The sequence below is a fragment of the Choloepus didactylus genome, chromosome 5 (genome assembly GCF_015220235.1).
Source record: "Choloepus didactylus isolate mChoDid1 chromosome 5, mChoDid1.pri, whole genome shotgun sequence".
Lineage (NCBI taxonomy): Eukaryota > Metazoa > Chordata > Mammalia > Pilosa > Megalonychidae > Choloepus > Choloepus didactylus.
Window position 1 is genome coordinate 76,779,876 of NC_051311.1, and position 19,326 is coordinate 76,799,201.

Genomic DNA, 19,326 nt, shown 5'->3' on the forward strand with positions numbered 1-19,326 from the left:
CAGGAAACTTAAGGCACAGCATACTCTGCATCCCTGGATTATTGTTCCACACACACCACACACAGCTGGTGTTGTGCAGACTCCAACTTCCTCAACAAAGGAGGAGGCTGGCAAAGGTCAATTTAAATTATTATTCTTACATAGAAACAAATGAACTTTAGTCAGGTGTGTGGGTGACTATTCCCTGGCAGAAGAAAACCGGAGGAATCAGGGACTTGGGTATTTTATATTTTAAAAAAATACCGCTCTCCAATCCTGCATGGAATCAAATGTAGACACAAAACATCTTTGCCTAGTTAAAGCTTGTAGGGAAACTAGGCTTATTACAACACCACAGTAAAAGTCTTTCATAATATGCATAAATACTGTAAAGGGAAGCAATGATGCCTGTCTCCCACTTAAGCAGCCGAACAAAAACATCTCTGATATATAATAACATAAAACTCAAAAGAAACAAACCAAAATATAAACGCATAGGTGTTTTATCTCCCCATTATTCCTCTTTAAATAGTTAAAACTCTGTCCATTTCAATTAAGAATCAGGAAGAGTTTATCAAATTACTTAGAGGGAAAAGTTCACCTAATCCACTTAAGCTGAGATAAACAATGCAAAGCATGGTGCAACATCTATACTAAAGTATCACAAAGTCTTAAAAAAAAAAAAAATACTGATATGCATGACATTAAGAAAATCTGACAAACAAAAATACTAACTTCTAAAATAATAAATTAGGGAATAATTATTTGTATTCAGAAAGAGTCACTTAAATTTCACCTTGGGATGAGTGAAGATATGACCATTAAAAAAAGCACAAATTCAATTCATGTTTTCAGACAGTTTCCTGAATAAAAACAAGAACACCAACATTACTGTTTATTTTAATAAACAAGACACTTGGCAAGATAAGATTAACTAAGAACAGGTGCTAGCTGAGGTGAAAATAAAACCCAGAACCACTATCTTTAAATAACAATTTACTCCCTCCCCCAACACATCACAGACTTTCTTATCAGCAAACTATTAAACGGACAAATTACTGTATTTAGTTTGGTAGACATTAAGGTGAGCAAACCTCAGTCCTAGGGGAAATGCGAAACAATTAGAGGACTTATAAGACAAGACATAAATGACTAATATAATACCTAATAGTAATAGGTAACATTCATTGAGCCCCTAGTAGGTATCCCTGTTTTATGGAGGAAGAAAATGAGGCCCAGAAAAGTTACTTAATATTCCCACTGTCACACAGCTACGGGAATGAGAATTTCAGCTCACAAAGTCTGACTCCAGAACCTACAAACCCATATCTATGCACCCTCTGTTATAAAGTGCAATGAGGTATTCAAAACTGTGGGATGCTCTTTGGTGGGGTCAGTGGTTCTAGGAGAAGGAGGGAGAAATGATGGTGGAAAAGGAGTTGTTCTGAATCATTGTTCTGAATGTAAGAGAGGTGTCTGTGACCATGATGGTGTGATCAGAGATTGAGAATCATGACATCAGGAGAACCAGGAATTTTCATGGAGTAACTGGTACCTGAGATGAACTTCAAAGAGTGGTTAAGACTTGAAAATCAAGAAAATTTGTCAGGTGAGGGGGAGGGCAAGTGTGGATTCAAATATAGGAACTTGCATGGGAAAACGCTCTCTGGAAAAAGTAAATACGCTCTGTTTCGCTGCAGCATATACAGAGGAGTAGTGGGAGATAAGCCTAGAAAGAAAAGTTGGGACCATATGAGGACTAGCTTTGAAATTTTTTAAGAGTTATATTTACTTAAAAAAGCAATGAAAGGCGCTTCACTCGCGCGGAACCCACGGAGGAGGCTCCCAGGGCTCTGGGTATACTTGGGTCACTTGCACATTGCACTGGTGGGATCCCCTGCAACATGATTCAAATCCAGCACCAAGAGTTAGTGAACTTGAAAGATGTAGTTATAGACTTCACCCCAGAAGAGTGGGCTCTGCTGGATGCATTCCAGAAAATGCTGTTTAGAGATGTGATGGTGGAGAATATCAGTCATCTGCTTTCAGTGGGCAGTGAAGTTGGCTTTAAAAAACAAGGAATGCTCTCCATGCAACATGTCTGCAGGAAAGACACATTTACAATCACAGCATTGGTAAGCATCATGGTGGTGAGCCCTGGTCTTCTAAATGTATACATGGAAGTGGAATAAATTAGTAATTCAATGCAATCACTTAACTGTAGGTTGGTTTATGTGCTAATCCAGAAAAGTCTGTGATAGTTTGAATTTAGGGAAAATTAATTTCAATAAAAAAGGATAACCTGCATTTTAATAAAAATATAATTGTATAATCATGGCTCATATACCAAATATTTGAAACATTATAATGTCTTCAAAACTGATCAAGAGTGCAGTTTAGATGATACAGAAGAGAAGATCTCTGCATGCAGGAGAATAACATGGTATGTAACTAATATAGGAAAGATATTAATTGGAGACTGGCACTGAATGATTATTCTAGAATTCCTAAGTGTATGAATTGATTTTTATGAACAAACCTTTTATAGTTTCTCATCTACTTCCCAGAAGCCAAATTTTAATACTCAAGAGAATGGAATGTGTAGTGAATTGCCAGAAGACTTTACTCAACCTGTATTAAATCACAAGAGAGAGAAATCCTACTTCAGCAATCTATTTGGAAAACCCCTCAATGATCAGTTATCTTTTAATCAACAAAAGCATTTTCACAGTAGAAGTAAATCATATGAATGTCTTCTAATTGGTAAATCCTTTGTTGAAAGCTCTGTCCTTACACATTACAATGAAACTTACATTGGAGAGAAACCCTGTGAATATCATCTGTGTGAGAAAGCCTCCTCTCATAATTCTGGCATCAGAGTACATGAGAGACCTAATACTGGAGAGAATCCTTATGAATGTCACCTACATGAAAAAGCCTTAACTCTTTTCTCTACCTTGAGACAACATGAGAGAACTCACATTGGAAAGAAACCCTATGAATGTCATCTCTGTGGGAAAGTCTTCACTCGATGTTCTGCCCTTAGAGATCATGACAGAACTCACACTGGAGAGAAGCCTTATGAATGCCATGTATGTGAGAAAGCTTTCAGTCATTTATCTAACTTGAGACAACATGAGAGAATACACACTGGAGAGAAACCTTATGAATGTCATCTATGTGGGAAAGCCTTCAATCGTTTCTCTAGCTTGAGAAAACATGAGACATCTCATACTGGAAAGAAACCATATAAATGCCATCTTTGTGGGAAAGCCTACAGTTATTTATCTAACTTGAGACAACATGAGAGAATACACACTGGAGAGAAACCTTATGAATGTCATCTATGTGGGAAAGCCTTCAATCGTTTCTCTAGCTTGAGAAAACATGAGACATCTCATACTGCAAAGAAACCATATAAATGCCATCTTTGTGGGAAAACCTTCTCTCAGTGTTGTTACCTTAGAGTTCATGAGAGAATTCACACTGGAAAAAAACATGATTGTCTTCTGTGTGGGAAAGACTTTACTTATCTCTCTTCCCTGAAACGACATGAGAGAACTCACACTGGTGAGAAACCATATGGATGTCTTCAATGTGGGAAAGCCTTCACTCTATATAGTTACCTGAGACGACATGAGAGAACACACACTGGTGAGAAACCATATGGATGTCTTCAATGTGGGAAAGCCTTCACTCTATATAGTCACCTGAGACGACATGAGAGAACTCACACTGGAGAGAAACCATATGAATGCCATCTATGTGGGAAAGTCTTCGCTCACTGTTCTTCCCTTAGAAAACATGAGAGAACCCACTGGAGAGAAACCTTATGTATGTCATCTATGTGAGAAGGCCTTCACCTGTTATTCTAGACTTAGAGTACATGATAACACTCACATGTAAGAGAAACACTATGAATGTCTTCTGTATGGGAAAGCTGTCTCAATATGTTCATCTGAGACAACATGAGAGAACTGCCACTAAAGAGAAACCTTGTGAATCTCATCAATGTTGGAAAGCCTTCACCCACACTTCTGGTTTTAGAAAACATGACAAAATGTCCAGGGGAAAGATACCATAAGAATATTATCTACATGGGAAACTTAGTTTATTTTTGTAAACTTAGACAACATGATAGAATTTGAATTGAGTGAAACCTTATGAGTGTTATATGTGAAAGGCTTCAGCCAATGTTCATTTATTAGATTATGTGAGAGAACACATACCATAAATGATTTGAATATTGAAGGGATTTCAGCCCTTGAGTTATCCTTTAAACATACAAGACAACTCATACACTGAGGAAACACCATTTGTAATCAGTCTGATAGAGTTTTAAATAATTCTTTCTACATCAGTGTAAGCCAGTTCATATTGGAGGGAATCAACATCATGTCACCTTCATGGCAAAGAATTTAGTAAGAAGGTCTGATGATATACAATTTTAGAGAACTCATGTTATACATTTAATGAAAGTTGGAGAGTCTTCATCCTCAGCTCCTATTGATAGACAAATCTTTACCAAATGAAGGAGCTTCTTGAGGAATTTCCAGGCACTTCATGCTGGAGATGTTATTCATGAAAAATCACAAAATTCTTTAATTGTATACCCACACTTGTAGGGCAATTGAGAATTCACACTTTATAAATCTCTTCTCAGTCTCATGAATGCAGGCATGAAATCAGTGATTGCTCATTACTTTAGCATTAATTTTCATATGCAGAGGAAAGAAAAATCCTAAAATCCATTTGGAAACATCTGCAACTTGATTTCACATCAGATAATTCATAGTGGAAAATGAAATACTTTAAGTTGCCCATTAGAACAAAATTGAGCAGAAACTCAAGGTTTTGAACAAGACTTACTGTTGATATTATGTAGGATAACAGTACAAATTGTGAAGTGAAATGGGTATACTGAGTTTTGAATTTGTAAAAAGTATTGTGAAGTGAGGTTAATTCATTGATCAGTTCTTGTATATATATATAAGCAACAAATATTGTTGCTGAAAATCTAATGTTTGCCATATTCTAATTTTCTTTTTAAGCAGTTCCAGTCACAAAGATTTGAATCAATCAGAAAGTAACTTGGAATGATAACTCAAAAATCTGGAACACAGCATTATTACTCTTTACTATTGTCTTGGTATTACAATATATATGTTCATGGCAAGGATGAATGCAAACATTGATAAATAAAAACAGTTTACAACTCAAAAAAAAAAAAAAAAAAAAAAAAAAAAAAAAAAAAGCAATGAAAGAGGCGGGGCAAGATGGCAGACTGGTGAGCTGTATGTTTTAGTTACTCCTCCAGGAAAGTAGGTAAAAAGCCAGGAACTGCGTGGACTGGACACCACAGAGCAATCTGTCTTTGGGCATACTTCATACAACACTCATGAAAACGTGGAACTGCTGAGATCAGCGAAATCTGTAAGTTTTTGCGGCCAGGGGACCCGCGCCCCTCCCTGCCAGGCTCAGTCCCAGGGGAGGAGGGGCTGTCAGCTCCAGGAAGGAGAAGGGAGAATTGCAGTGGCTGCTCTTACCGGAAACTCATTCTACTGATTCAAACTCCAACCATAGATAGACTGAGGCCAGACACCAGAGACTCTGAGAGCAGCCAGCCCAGCAGAGAGGAGACAGGCATAGAAAAAAAACAACACGAAAAACTCCAAAATAAAAGCAGAGGATTTTTGGAGTTCTGGTGAACACAGAAAGGGGAAGGGCAGAGATCAGGCCTTGAGGCGCATTTGCAAATCCCGAAGCAAGGCTGATCTCTCTGCCCTGGGCACCTTTCCTTAATGGCCCTGGTTGCTTTGTCTATTAGCATTTCAATAACCCATTAGATCTCTGAGGAGGGCCGTTTTGTTTTTTTTTTTTTTTTAAATCCTTTTTGCTTTTTCTAAAACAATTACTCTAAGAAGCTCAATACAGAAAGCTTCAAAGAATTGAAATTTGGGCACGTCAAGTCAAGAGCAGAACTAAGAGAGCTCTGAGACAAAAGGCAATAATCCAGTGGCTGAGAAAATTCACTAAACAACACAACTTCCCAAGAAAAGGGGGGTGTCCGCTCACAGCCACCATCCTGGTGGACAGGAAACACTCCTGCCCATCGCCAGCCCCATAGCCCAGAGCTGCCCCAGACAACCCAGTGTGACGGAAGTGCTTCAAATAACAGGCACACACCACAAAACTGGGCGTGGACATTAGCCTTCCCTGCAACCTCAGCTGAATGTCCCAGAGCTGGGAAGGGGGAGCAGTGTGAATTAACAGAGCCCCATTCAGCCATCATTTGAGCAGACTGGGAGCCTCCCAACACAGCCCAGCAGCCAATAACTGCCCTGGGGGGACGGCACTCAGCTGTGACATAGCACAGTCATCCCTCAACAGAGGACCCGGGGTGCACAGCCTGGAAGAGGGGCCCACTTGCAAGTCTCAGGAGCCATACGCCAATACCAAAGACTTGTGGGTCAGTGGCAGAGACAAACTGTGGCAGGACTGAACTGAAGGATTAGACTATTGCAGTAGCTTTAAAACTCTAGGATCATCAGGGAGATTTGATTGTTAGGGCCACCCCCCCTCCCCGACTGCCCAGAAACACGCCCCACATACAGGGCAGGCAACACCAACTACACACGCAAGCTTGGGACACCAATTGGGCCCCACAAGACTCACTCCCCCACTCACCAAAAAGGCTAAGCAGGGGAGATCTGGCTTGTGGAGAACAGGTGGCTCGTGGACGCCACCTGCTGGTTAGTTAGAGAAAGTGTACTCCACGAAGCTGTAGATCTGATAAATTAGAGATAAGGACTTCAACTGGTCTACAAACCCTAAAAGAACCCTATCAAGGTCAGCAAATGCCACGAGGCCAAAAACAACAGAAAATTATAAAGCATATGAAAAAACCAGACGATATGGATAACCCAAGCCCAAGCACCCAAATCAAAAGACCAGAAGAGACACACCTAGAGCAGCTACTCAAAGAACTAAAGATGAACAATGAGACCCTAGTACGGGATATGAAGGAAATCAAGAAGACCCTAGAAGAGCATAAAGAAGACATTGCAAGACTAAATAAAAAAATGGATGATCTTATGGAAATTAAAGAAACTGTTGACCAAATTAAAAAGATTCTGGACACTCATAGTACAAGACTAGAGGAAGTTGAACAACGAATCAGTGACCTGGAAGATGACAGAATGGAAAATGAAAACATAAAAGAAAGAATGGGGAAAAAAATTGAAAAACTCGAAATGGACCTCAGGGATATGATAGATAATATGAAACGTCCGAATATAAGACTCATTGGTGTCCCAGAAGGGGAAGAAAAGGGTAAAGGTCTAGGAAGAGTATTCAAAGAAATTGTTGGGGAAAACTTCCCAAATCTTCTAAACAACATAAATACACAAATCATAAATGCTCAGTGAACTCCAAATAGAATAAATCCAAAAAAACCCACTCCGAGACATATACTGATCACACTGTCAAACATAGAAGAGAAGGAGCAAGTTCTGAAAGCAGCAAGAGAAAAGCAATTCACCACATACAAAGGAAACAGCATAAGACTAAGTAGTGACTACTCAGCAGCCACCATGGAGGCGAGAAGGCAGTGGCACGATATATTTAAAATTCTGAGTGAGAGGAATTTCCAGCCAAGAATACTTTATCCAGCAAAGCTCTCCTTCAAATTTGAGGGAGAGCTTAAATTTTTCACAGACAAGGAAATGCTGAGAGAATTTGCTAACAAGAGACCTGCCCTACTGGAGATACTAAAGGGAGCCCTACAGACAGAGAAACAAAGACAGGACAGAGAGACTTGGAGAAAGGTTCAGTACTAAAGAGATTCGGTATGGGTAAAATAAAGGATATTAATAGAGAGAGGGAAAAATATGGCAAACATAATCCAAAGGATAAGATGGCCGATTCAAGAAATGCCTTCACGGTTTTAACGTTGAATGTAAATGGATTAAACTCCCCAATTAAAAGATATAGATTCGCAGAATGGATCAAAAAAAATGAACCATCAATATGTTGCATACAAGAGACTCATCTTAGACACAGGGACACAAAGAAACTGAAAGTGAAAGGATGGAAAAAAATATTTCATGCAAGCTACAGCCAAAAGAAAGCAGGTGTAGCAATATTAATCTCAGATAAAATAGACTTCAAATGCAGGGATGTTTTGAGAGACAAAGAAGGCCACTACATACTAATAAAAGGGGCAATTCAGCAAGAAGAAATAACAATCGTAAATGTCTATGCACCCAATCAAGGTGCCACAAAATACATGAGAGAAACATTGGCAAAACTAAAGGAAGCAATTGATGTTTCCACAATAATTGTGGGAGACTTCAACACATCACTCTCTCCTATAGATAGATCAACCAGACAGAAGACCAATAAGGAAATTGAAAACCTAAACAATCTGATAAATGAATTAGATTTAACAGACATCTACAGGACATTACATCCCAAATCACCAGGATACACATACTTTTCTAGTGCTCACGGAACTTTCTCCAGAATAGATCATATGCTGGGACATAAAACAAGCCTCGATAAATTTAAAAAGATTGAAATTATTCAAAGCACATTCTCTGACCACAATGGAATACAATTAGAAGTCAATAACCATCAGAGACTTAGAAAATTCACAAATACCTGGAGGTTAAACAACACACTCCTAAACAATCAGTGGGTTAAAGAAGAAATAGCAAGAGAAATTGCTAAATATATAGAGATGAATGAAAATGAGAACACAACATACCAAAACCTATGGGATGCAGCAAAAGCAGTGCTAAGGGGGAAATTTATAGCACCAAACGCATATATTAAAAAGGAAGAAAGAGCCAAAATCAAAGAACTAATGGATCAACTGAAGAAGCTAGAAAATGAACAGCAAACCAATCCTAAACCAAGTAGAAGAAAAGAAATAACAAGGATTAAAGCAGAAATAAATGACATAGAGAACAAAAAAACAATAGAAAGGATAAATATCACCAAAAGTTGGTTCTTTGAGAAGATCAACAAGATTGACAAGCCCCTAGCTAGACTGACAAAATCAAAAAGAGAGAAGACCCATATAAACAAAATAATGAATGAAAAAGGTGACGTAACTGCAGATCCTGAAGAAATTAAAAAAATTATAAGAGGATATTATGAACAACTGTATGGCAACAAACTGGATAATGTAGAAGAAATGGACAATTTCCTGGAAACATATGAACAACCTAGACTGAACAGAGAAGAAATAGAAGACCTCAACCAACCCATCACAAGCAAAGAGATCCAATCAGTCATCAAAAATCTTCCCACAAATAAATGCCCAGGGCCAGATGGCTTCACAGGGGAATTCTACCAAACTTTCCAGAAAGAACTGACACCAATCTTACTCAAACTCTTTCAAAACATTGAAAAAAATGGAACACTACCTAACTCATTTTATGAAGCTAACATCAATCTAATACCAAAACCAGGCAAAGATGCTACAAAAAAGGAAAACTACCGGCCAATCTCCCTAATGAATATAGATGCAAAAATCCTCAACAAAATACTTGCAAATCGAATCCAAAGACACATTAAAAAAATCATACACCATGACCAAGTGGGGTTCATTCCAGGCATGCAAGGATGGTTCAACATAAGAAAAACAATCAATGTATTACAACACATTAAAAACTCGAAAGGGAAAAATCAATTGATCATCTCAATAGATGCTGAAAAAGCATTTGACAAAATCCAACATCCGTTTTTGATAAAAACACTTCAAAAGGTAGGAATTGAAGGAAACTTCCTCAACATGATAAAGAGCATATATGAAAAACCCACAGCCAGCATAGTACTCAATGGTGAGAGACTGAAAGCCTTCCCTCTAAGATCAGGAACAAGACAAGGATGCCCGCTGTCACCACTGTTATTCAACATTGTGCTGGAAGTGCTAGCCAGGGCAATCCGGCAAGACAAAGAAATAAAAGGCATCCAAATTGGAAAAGAAGAAGTAAAACTGTCATTGTTTGCAGATGATATGATCTTATATCTAGAAAACCCTGAGAAATCAACGATACACCTACTAGAGCTAATAAACAAATTTAGCAAAGTAGCGGGATACAAGATTAATGCACATAAGTCAGTAATGTTTCTATATGCTAGAAATGAACAAACTGAAGAGACACTCAAGAAAAAGATACCATTTTCAATAGCAACTAAAAAAATCAAGTACCTAGGAATAAACTTAACCAAAGATGTAAAAGACCTATACAAAGAAAACTACATAACTCTACTAAAAGAAATAGAAGGGGACCTTAAAAGATGGAAAAATATTCCATGTTCATGGATAGGAAGGCTAAATGTCATTAAGATGTCAATTCTACCCAAACTCATATACAGATTCAATGCAATCCCAATCAAAATTCCAACAACCTACTTTGCAGACTTGGAAAAGCTAGTTATCAAATTTATTTGGAAAGGGAAGATGCCTCGAATTGCTAAAGACACTTTAAAAAAGAAAAACGAAGTGGGAGGACTTACACTCCCTGACTTTGAAGCTTATTATAAAGCCACAGTTGCCAAAACAGCATGGTACTGGCACAAAGATAGACATATAGATCAATGGAATCGAATTGAGAATTCAGAGATAGACCCCCAGATCTATGGCCGACTGATCTTTGATAAGGCCCCCAAAGTCACCGAACTGAGCCATAATGGTCTTTTCAACAAATGGGGCTGGGAGAGTTGGATATCCATATCCAAAAGAATGAAAGAGGACCCCTACCTCACCCCCTACACAAAAATTAACTCAAAATGGACCAAAGATCTCAATATAAAAGAAAGTACCATTAAACTCCTAGAAGATAATGTAGGAAAACATCTTCAAGACCTTGTATTAGGAGGCCACTTCCTAGACTTTACACCCAAAGCACAAGCAACAAAAGAGAAAATAGATAAATGGGAACTCCTCAAGCTTAGAAGTTTCTGCACCTCAAAGGAATTTCTCAAAAAGGTAAAGAGGCAGCCAACTCAATGGGAAAAAATTTTTGGAAACCATGTATCTGACAAAAGACTGATATCTTGCATATACAAAGAAATCCTACAACTCAATGACAATAGTACAGACAGCCCAATTATAAAATGGGCAAAAGATATGAAAAGACAGTTCTCTGAAGAGGAAATACAAATGGCCAAGAAACACATGAAAAAATGTTCAGCTTCACTAGCTATTAGAGAGATGCAAATTAAGACCACAATGAGATACCATCTAACACCGGTTAGAATGGCTGCCATTAAACAAACAGGAAACTACAAATGCTGGAGGGGATGTGGAGAAATTGGAACTCTTATTCATTGTTGGTGGGACTGTATAATGGTTCAGCCACTCTGGAAGTCAGTCTGGCAGTTCCTTAGAAAACTAGAGATAGAGCTACCATTCGATCCAGCGATTGCACTTCTCGGGATATACCCGGAAGATCGGAAAGCAGTGACACGAACAGATATCTGCACGCCAATGTTCATAGCAGCATTATTCACAATTGCCAAGAGATGGAAACAACCCAAATGTCCATCAACAGATGAGTGGATAAATAAAATGTGGTATATACACACGATGGAATACTACGCGGCAGTAAGAAGGAACGATCTGGTGAAACATATGACAACATGGATGAACCTTGAAGACATAATGCTGAGCGAAATAAGCCAGGCACAAAAAGAGAAATATTATATGCTACCACTAATGTGAACTTTGAAAAATGTAAAACAAATGGTTTATAATGTAGAATGTAGGGGAACTAGCAGTAGAGAGCAATTAAGGAAGGGGGAACAATAATTCAAGAACAACAGATAAGCTACTTAACGTTCTGGGGATGCCCAGAAATGACTATGGTCTGTTAATTTCTGATGGATGTAGTAGGAACAAGTTCACTGAAATGTTGCTATAGTATGTAACTTTCTTGGGGTAAAGTAGGAACATGTTGGAAGTTAAGCAGTTATCTTAGGTTAGTTGTCTTTTTCTTACTCCCTTGTTATGGTCTCTTTGAAATGTTCTTTTATTGTATGTTTGTTTTCTTTTTAACTTTTTTTTTCATACAGTTGATTTGAAAAAAGAAGGGAAAGTTAAAAAAAAAAAAAAAAGAAAAAAGACAAACAAGGAAAAAAAAAAAAAAAAAAAAAAAACGATGTAGTGCCCCCTTGAGGAGCCTGTGGAGAATGCAGGGGTATTCGCCTACCCCACCTCCATGGTTGCTAACATGACCACAGACATAGGGGACTGGTGGTTTGATGGGTTGAGCCCTCAACCATAAGTTTTACCCTTGGGAAGACGGTTGCTGCAAAGGAGAGGCTAGGCCTCCCTGTATTTGTGCCTAAGAGTCTCCTCCTGAATGCCTCTTTGTTGCTCAGATGTGGCCCTCTCTCTCTGGCTAAGCCAACTTGAAAGGTGAAATCACTGCCCTCCCCCCTACGTGGGATCAGACACCCAGGGAAGTGAATCTCCCTGGCAACGTGGAATATGACTCCCGGGGAGGAATGTAGACCCGGCATCGTGGGATGGAGAACATCTTCTTGACCAAAAGGGGGATGTGAAAGGAAATGAAATAAGCTTCAGTGGCAGAGAGATTCCAAAACGAGCCGAGAGATCACTCTGGTGGGCACTCTTACGCACACTTTAGACAACCTTTTTTAGGTTCTAAAGAATTGGGGTAGCTGTTGGTGGATACCTGAAACTATTAAACTACAACCCAGAACCCATGAATCTCGAAGACAGTTGTATAAAAATGTAGCTTATGAGGGGTGACAGTGGGATTGGGAATGCCATAAGGACCAAACTCCACTTTGTCTAGTTTATGGATCGATGTGTAGAAAAGTAGGGGAAGCAAACAAACAGACAAAGGTACCTAGTGTTCTTTTTTACTTCAATTGCTCTTTTTCACTCTAATTATTATTCTTGTTATTTTTGTGTGTGTGCTAATGAAGGTGTCAGGGATTGATTTAGGTGATGAATGTACAACTATGTAATGGTACTGTAAACAATCGAAAGTACAATTTGTTTTGTATGACTGCGTGGTATGTGAATATATCTCAATAAAATGATGATAAAAAAAAAAAAGCAATGAAGATTTTTGTAAAGCTACAATTTCTCTAATAAAAAACAAACAAAAAAAAAAAAAAAAAAGAAGAAGAAGAAGAAGAAAATGATTACCTTAATTGGTGACATAACATTTATATAAAGCTTTCCCTGAGGGAACTCCTCAGACCATGCTGGGGGAATATGTCACAAATTTCTTTTTAAAAAGAAGAAAAGCAAAATGCCAACATAAAGAGAAACAGATAGAAAACAAAGGTAAAAATAGCAGTCAAACTCAAATACATCAAAAATTACATTAAATGAAAACAGTGCAAACATAATGAAAAGGCAGATCATCAGAACTAATGATTTTCTATCTACAAGAAATGCAGTTTAAAAATGAAGACTGAGATAAATTAATCATAAAAATGGTAGAAAATAATTGTCAGGCAAACAGTAAGATGTTGAGAAAAAAGAGCAATGAAGAGCCATTAAGAGTGTTTTGACCAAGAACATGATTAACAAGCTAGCTAACTCAAAATAATATACACTATGTAATTCTAGATATATTAAGTTCCAGGCAAAACCCTGGGGAGGGGAATTGTTTGGAAGGGGAGGGAGTGAACTTTCTGAAGTAAGAAATATTTTGTTTCTTCTTTTGGGTTGTGGTTACAGGGATGTGTACAATTACCAAAGCTCATCAAACTAAACAGTATTTGTTCATTTTATTTTATATTAGTTATACCTCAATAAAAAAAGAAAGAAAATTCACCTATAGAATGTATCCAGGTAAGGGGGAAAGAAAGCTAGGGACAGAAATTAACCTGACTATTACAGGGACCCAAGAGAACAATACCAGAAGTGAGGAGTCTGAGGGTGTAAAGAGAAGCAAAAGGACTGTTATATGTATACAGACATATAAACAGACCAATATTGATATAAAGTATATATGTATGAATTACAGTTTCATTCATCTTGTCCCCTTAGAATGCATGCTGCTAGATGGCAGGGATCAAAATTTTGAGTTCTACAATGAGAAACAACTTTTTCCATGTAAAATATTTTTTTTTATCATTCTTTCCTTCACATTTGTGTACACTCAATGTTGTTGTTTCTATCTTCACTTATGCCCTATTCTATATCAAATATAAACAGTGCATTTATTTACTGCCCTTAAGGTATTACTAGAATGGAAAACTTTAAAAAATAATTAAACTGTTGACTGCTTATGATGTGCTACTTAGGGCTTGCCATTCTACTTATTTCATTTAAGCATCACAACAACCCCATGAAGTTAACTATAATACCCATTTTACAGAAAGAAAAAACTGAAATAAGAGATAAGATGCCCAAAGAACAAAGCAAGCCTAGTCCCTTTGTCTACCTGACTCAAAGGCTGAGTTCTTAAGCATTGTACTATATTCTAAAATTAACTTACAAAGCAGGGCTCCCTGAGACCAACTCAAAAAACAAAAACAACTGAACTCATTCTCTATCAAAATATATTCACCCCACAACATTCAAAAGACTGCCTTAGTCAAGTAGGGTTTTACACAGAACTATTGTATCGTAACTCCCCCACCTGCCCCCAAAAAGGATGGGGACATTTTATATTACTTCAGACATTACATATATGTTTAAGGATACATACTGACAATGCATATACCTAATGTGTTATTTCAAATGATCCAATCTGTCCAGTCTGGCTTTATTAAATCTGAGAATTTTGAAAATTATTTAAAGTAATATTAAAAAAATAGAAAAGTTTCTAAAAAGTAAATTCTAAATTAATTTAATTTTTAAAGGTGACAAATGTCATCCCAAATCTATTTTAGAGAGAGGTATTACTTCAAATCTCTTAAAATTATGAAGAGCCACAGATTTTTCAGATCCTCAAAAAGGCTTGTAATCCAACAGAACCACAGAAAAAGTCTCATAAGGAGGACTTTGTTTCTGAACTTAAAAAACTCATTATTTAGACCCTTTTAATTAAAGAAATGTGAACATTTAAGGAAGAAGTGAAGTTTAGTTTTAAAATACAATAAAGTCATTTCCTAAAATATAATATAAAATGGAGAAAGAAGTAGCTCACCATGTAGAGAGAACAATTGTTTTAAGAGCCATAAAAGTAGCATTTATATGAACATAATTTTAAGTATTCTTGGTGCAAACCATCTATTTGTTAAAATATAACCTCAGAAGACTCCTTTATGCAACATTTGTTTAGTAGCTTCTCATTTTTCATGCTATTTCAGACTTTTCACAACTTCAAACAAGCCCTTCAACCAAATTCAAATTAAGGTTTTACTAACACCCCACTTTACATTTCACTATACATTCCCTAGAAACATAATAGTAGGTGGATGAGAAAAAATAATTTATACCCATTCCAAATAAGTATTCTTTTATCATTAAAAAAATCCAAACTATTCTTTTAATTCACAAAAGCTTTCACCATCACTTGGAGAAATTTAAGAAGACCTAAATAAATGGTGAGCTATTGCATGTTCATAAATTGGAAAACTCAATACTTTTAGTGTCAAGTCTTCTGAAATTGCTCTCTAGTCTGAAGATAATTCTCAATAATACCAGCAGACATTGTTGTAGAAATTGACAAGCAAACTTTAAAATATATTTGGAAATGAAAGGATCTAGTATAGCCAAAAAAATTATGAAAAATAACTTGGCTGGAGGTCTGATTCAAGACTTATTATAAAGTTACAGCAATCAAAACTATGAGACTGGCCTAAGGATGAACATACAGATCACTTGAATAAAACAGAGAAATCAAGAATAGAGGGTAAATTCAATGGGGAAAGAATCGTCTTTTCAAGAAATGGTCCTGAAACAACCAAATATTTTTTTGATGAAAAAATGAACCTCCACCCTCACCTCACACTATTCATAAAAATTTCCTCAAAATGGATCATAGACTTATACAAAGAAGTTAGACATATAAAATATCTAGAAGAAAATATAGGAGGAGAATCTTCTTGACCCTGGGGTAGACAAAAATTTCTTACATAAGACACAAGAAATTGATAAACTGGAATTCATCAAAATTTAAAACTTAACACCATGAAGAAAATAAAAATAAAAGCTACAAACTATAAGAAAACACTTTCAATACATGTATTTGATAAAGGACTTGTACAAGAATACATAAAAAACACTCAAAACTCAATTATAACAAGATAATCCATTTTTAGGATGGGCAAAGTATGTGAAGAGACACTTCACCAAAGAAGATATACCAATGGCCAACAAACACCTGAAAAGATATTCAATATTTTTAAGCATTAGGGAACTGCAAATTAAAATCACAAGATACCATTATCCCCCATTAACTTAGCAAAAATTAAAAAGACTGACAATATCAAGTGTTGACAAGGATGCGAAGCAACTGAAACTCTCATAAATTCCTGGTGGGAATGTAAAATGGGCTAACCACTTTGGAAAATGATTTAGCAATTCCTCAACAATTGCACTGCTAGATATTTGAAACAAAAACATATATCTACATAAAGAACTACACGTGCATGTTTACAGCAGTTTTATTCATAAGAACCCAAAACAGGATACAACTCAGCATCAATGAATAAATGGATAAGACAATTATATTATTTCTGCAATGGAATACTACTCAGCAACAAAAAAGAATGAACTACCAATAACCACAATAGCATGAATGAATCTCAAAAACATTATACCAAGATAAAGAAACCAAACACAAAGGAAAACATATTGTATGATTCCATTTATATGAAATTCTGAAATACACAAAACTAATCTATAGTGACAGAGACCACTGTCTGGATATGGGTGATTGACAGGAAAGGGGCACAAGGGAACATTTTGGGGTGATGAAAAAGTTCTATATCTTGATTGCAGTGATGGCTGCATTTATGCACAAATGTGTCAAATTCATCAAACTGAACAGTTAAAATGGAGATTTTATTACATGTAAATTAAAGAAAAAATGGTTTCCTTTGTCATATTCTGCATATCACACAATGCCAATTCAAATGAAAGTCATTTTTATTTGATTCATGAGCACTGTGTCAAAAAAAAAAAAAATCTTATCTATGTTGCCTTAACTAAAGGTGAAACATAGTTTTAATATTACCCTCTTTGTTCTCCTCCCACTGTCATACCCTCATGCTTGACTGAACTTTAAATTTCTTGAAAGCTATTTGTTATCTTACCTCGAGCATCACATGCTATTCCTCTATGTTCAACAAATATTTGTGTAACGGAATCAAACAGAAAGTTTCAATATACTGTCCCACTCTTGTCAGCTAGTGTAATTTTGGAACAGACAAGAATTGCAGCCTATCAGTGTCCTAGGATTTTGTTTGTTTTATATTTTCTTTCAGTCATTTTTAGCAGAACTTTTTTCAAAGAAAATATTATGTAAAAGCCCAACATGCCAAACAGACATATCCATTTATAAATTCAAATTTATAACATTCAATAATAAAGTCAATGAGATCCTAAGTCTATCTATAAGTAATACCAATTTGTTAAAATTAATCATAATTATGTGCAGCTTGCTCTCCTATGTTCAGAAGACAGAGCAATAGATGATGGATGATAGGGAGGGAGGGTGGGAGGGAGGGAAAGAAAGAAATGGTGGTGTGACAGGATGTAAAAGTTGGTGGATCGGGGTATCGGAGGAGGGGGGTCAGGGTATGCTGGAGTTCTGTGTATGGGGTTTGTATTGTTTTTGCAACTGTTCCTGTAACTTTGAATTTATTTCAAAATAAAATTTTAAAAAAATTAATCATAATATGTGAGTCACCTTTTGTTCTTTATTTTAGTTTTTTAGTAATTAAAAATTAAATTCCAGTCAAATATTAAGAACAGGGTTCAGCATCCCTTGAGCTAAGAATATTATTTTTTACATTTTTAAATGGTGGGAAAAAATCAAAAGGAAGAGTAATATTTTGACACATGAAAATTATATGAAATTCAAATTTCAGTGTCCCCGACAAAAGGCATGCTCAACTCATAAACCCTGGTCCTGTGGGTATGAACTCATTTGTAAATAGGACCTTTAAAGAGAAGTCTGTTATTAATTAAGGTGTGCCCAAACTGAATGAGGGTGGCCCTTAATCCAATATGGCTGAAGTTCCTATAAGCAAAGTAAATTGGACATGGAAGAAGTCGTCACGAGAAGCTAGAAACTGGCAATCAACAGAATCCAGAAGCAAAAGTAAAGGACACTGCCCTGTGACAGGAAAGCCAAGGAACCCCAAGGGTTGTCGGCAGCCAGTCCCAGAATACTGGGCTTCAGGGAGAAAGCATTGCCTTGCTGACTTCTCAATTTTGGACTTCTCCTACCCTTAAAACTGTGAGCCAATAAATTCCTGTTCTTTAAGTCAACCCACCATATGGTATTTGTTTTAGCAGCCAGAAAACTAAAACAGCGTGCATGAATAAAGTTTTATTGAACACTGCCATGCTCCTTCATTTACGCAGCTTTTGTGCTACAATGGCAGAGTTGAGTAGCTGCAATAGAGACTGTATAGTTCACAAGCCTAAAATATTTACTAACGGGCTCTTTACAAGAAAAAGTTTGTCAGTCTCTGATTTAGAGAATCCCTGCAGCACCTCTGAGGAGGCAACTCCTTACTGTACTGTTTGGAAACCACTGAGACAAACTGTATTTTTCAAAGATGGTCATTACAATATTTTCCATCCTAAATACTCTCCTGCAATGTGACCTTGCCTCTCCTTCACCAAGAAGGAGTCTAATTCCCTTCTTCTTAAATCCAGGCTGGTGCTAGTAACTGCCTTGGCAAACAAGATGTTACAGAAGTGACTTCTGGGACTTCTAAGACTAGTTCATAAGGAAACTTCTAGCTTCCAAATGGGTTTCTGGGAATGCTCGCCTTTGAGATGTCCCCTCTGAGAATCTAGCACCATGACATGAAAAGGCTGAGCCACAGAGAAAACCATATAGATATTCCTACCTCCAACCCCAGCTGAGTCTCAAGTCAAGAGCCAGCGTCAACTGGCAGCCATTGTGAGAAAGCTCTCCTGGACCCTCAGCTAAACCAAGACTTCAGATGACTTACAGCCCCAACAGGCATCTCACTACAACCACATGAGACTCTAAGAACTACTAGCTGGGTCCATTCAACTCTAGAAATGAGGAAGATAATAATAAATGCTCATTTTAAGCTACTATGTTTTGGGGTGGTTTGTTATGTAGCAATAGATAACTGGAACACAATTATGCTAAAATCTAGGAAAGTTTCAGATGAGAAATTCCAGGCTTCCACAGC

At 36.9% G+C, this 19,326-nt stretch overlaps 2 protein-coding genes across 10 annotated transcripts in view; one reads left to right on the forward strand and one right to left on the reverse strand.

The window, feature by feature from the left end:
- Positions 1-19,326, reverse strand: part of ST7 (suppression of tumorigenicity 7) — a 366,579-nt gene that overhangs the window by 226,180 nt on the left and 121,073 nt on the right. The window lies entirely within an intron of this gene.
- On the forward strand, positions 1,796-5,189 carry LOC119534198 (zinc finger protein 596-like). 2 transcript variants are annotated; one of them, XM_037836320.1, is made up of 2 exons: positions 1,796-2,114; positions 2,547-5,189. In XM_037836320.1, exons 1-2 carry the CDS (start codon positions 1,884-1,886, stop codon positions 3,828-3,830), a joined length of 1,515 nt encoding a protein of 504 aa, XP_037692248.1. In that variant the 5' UTR covers positions 1,796-1,883; the 3' UTR covers positions 3,831-5,189. The 2 variants fall into 2 exon arrangements, with proteins under 2 accessions (XP_037692248.1, XP_037692249.1); XM_037836321.1 differs by having other exon boundaries at positions 1,936-2,114; positions 2,528-5,189.

What these genes read in the sequence shown, in the direction of transcription:
- LOC119534198 (XM_037836320.1), top strand. Translation starts at nt 1,884, where the DNA reads ATGATTCAAATCCAGCACCAAGAGTTAGTGAACTTGAAAGATGTAGTT. An exon ending in CATTTACAATCACAGCATTG is followed by an intron (nt 2,115 to 2,546) that starts GTAAGCATCATG and finishes TCTACTTCCCAG; the next exon opens with AAGCCAAATTTTAATACTCA.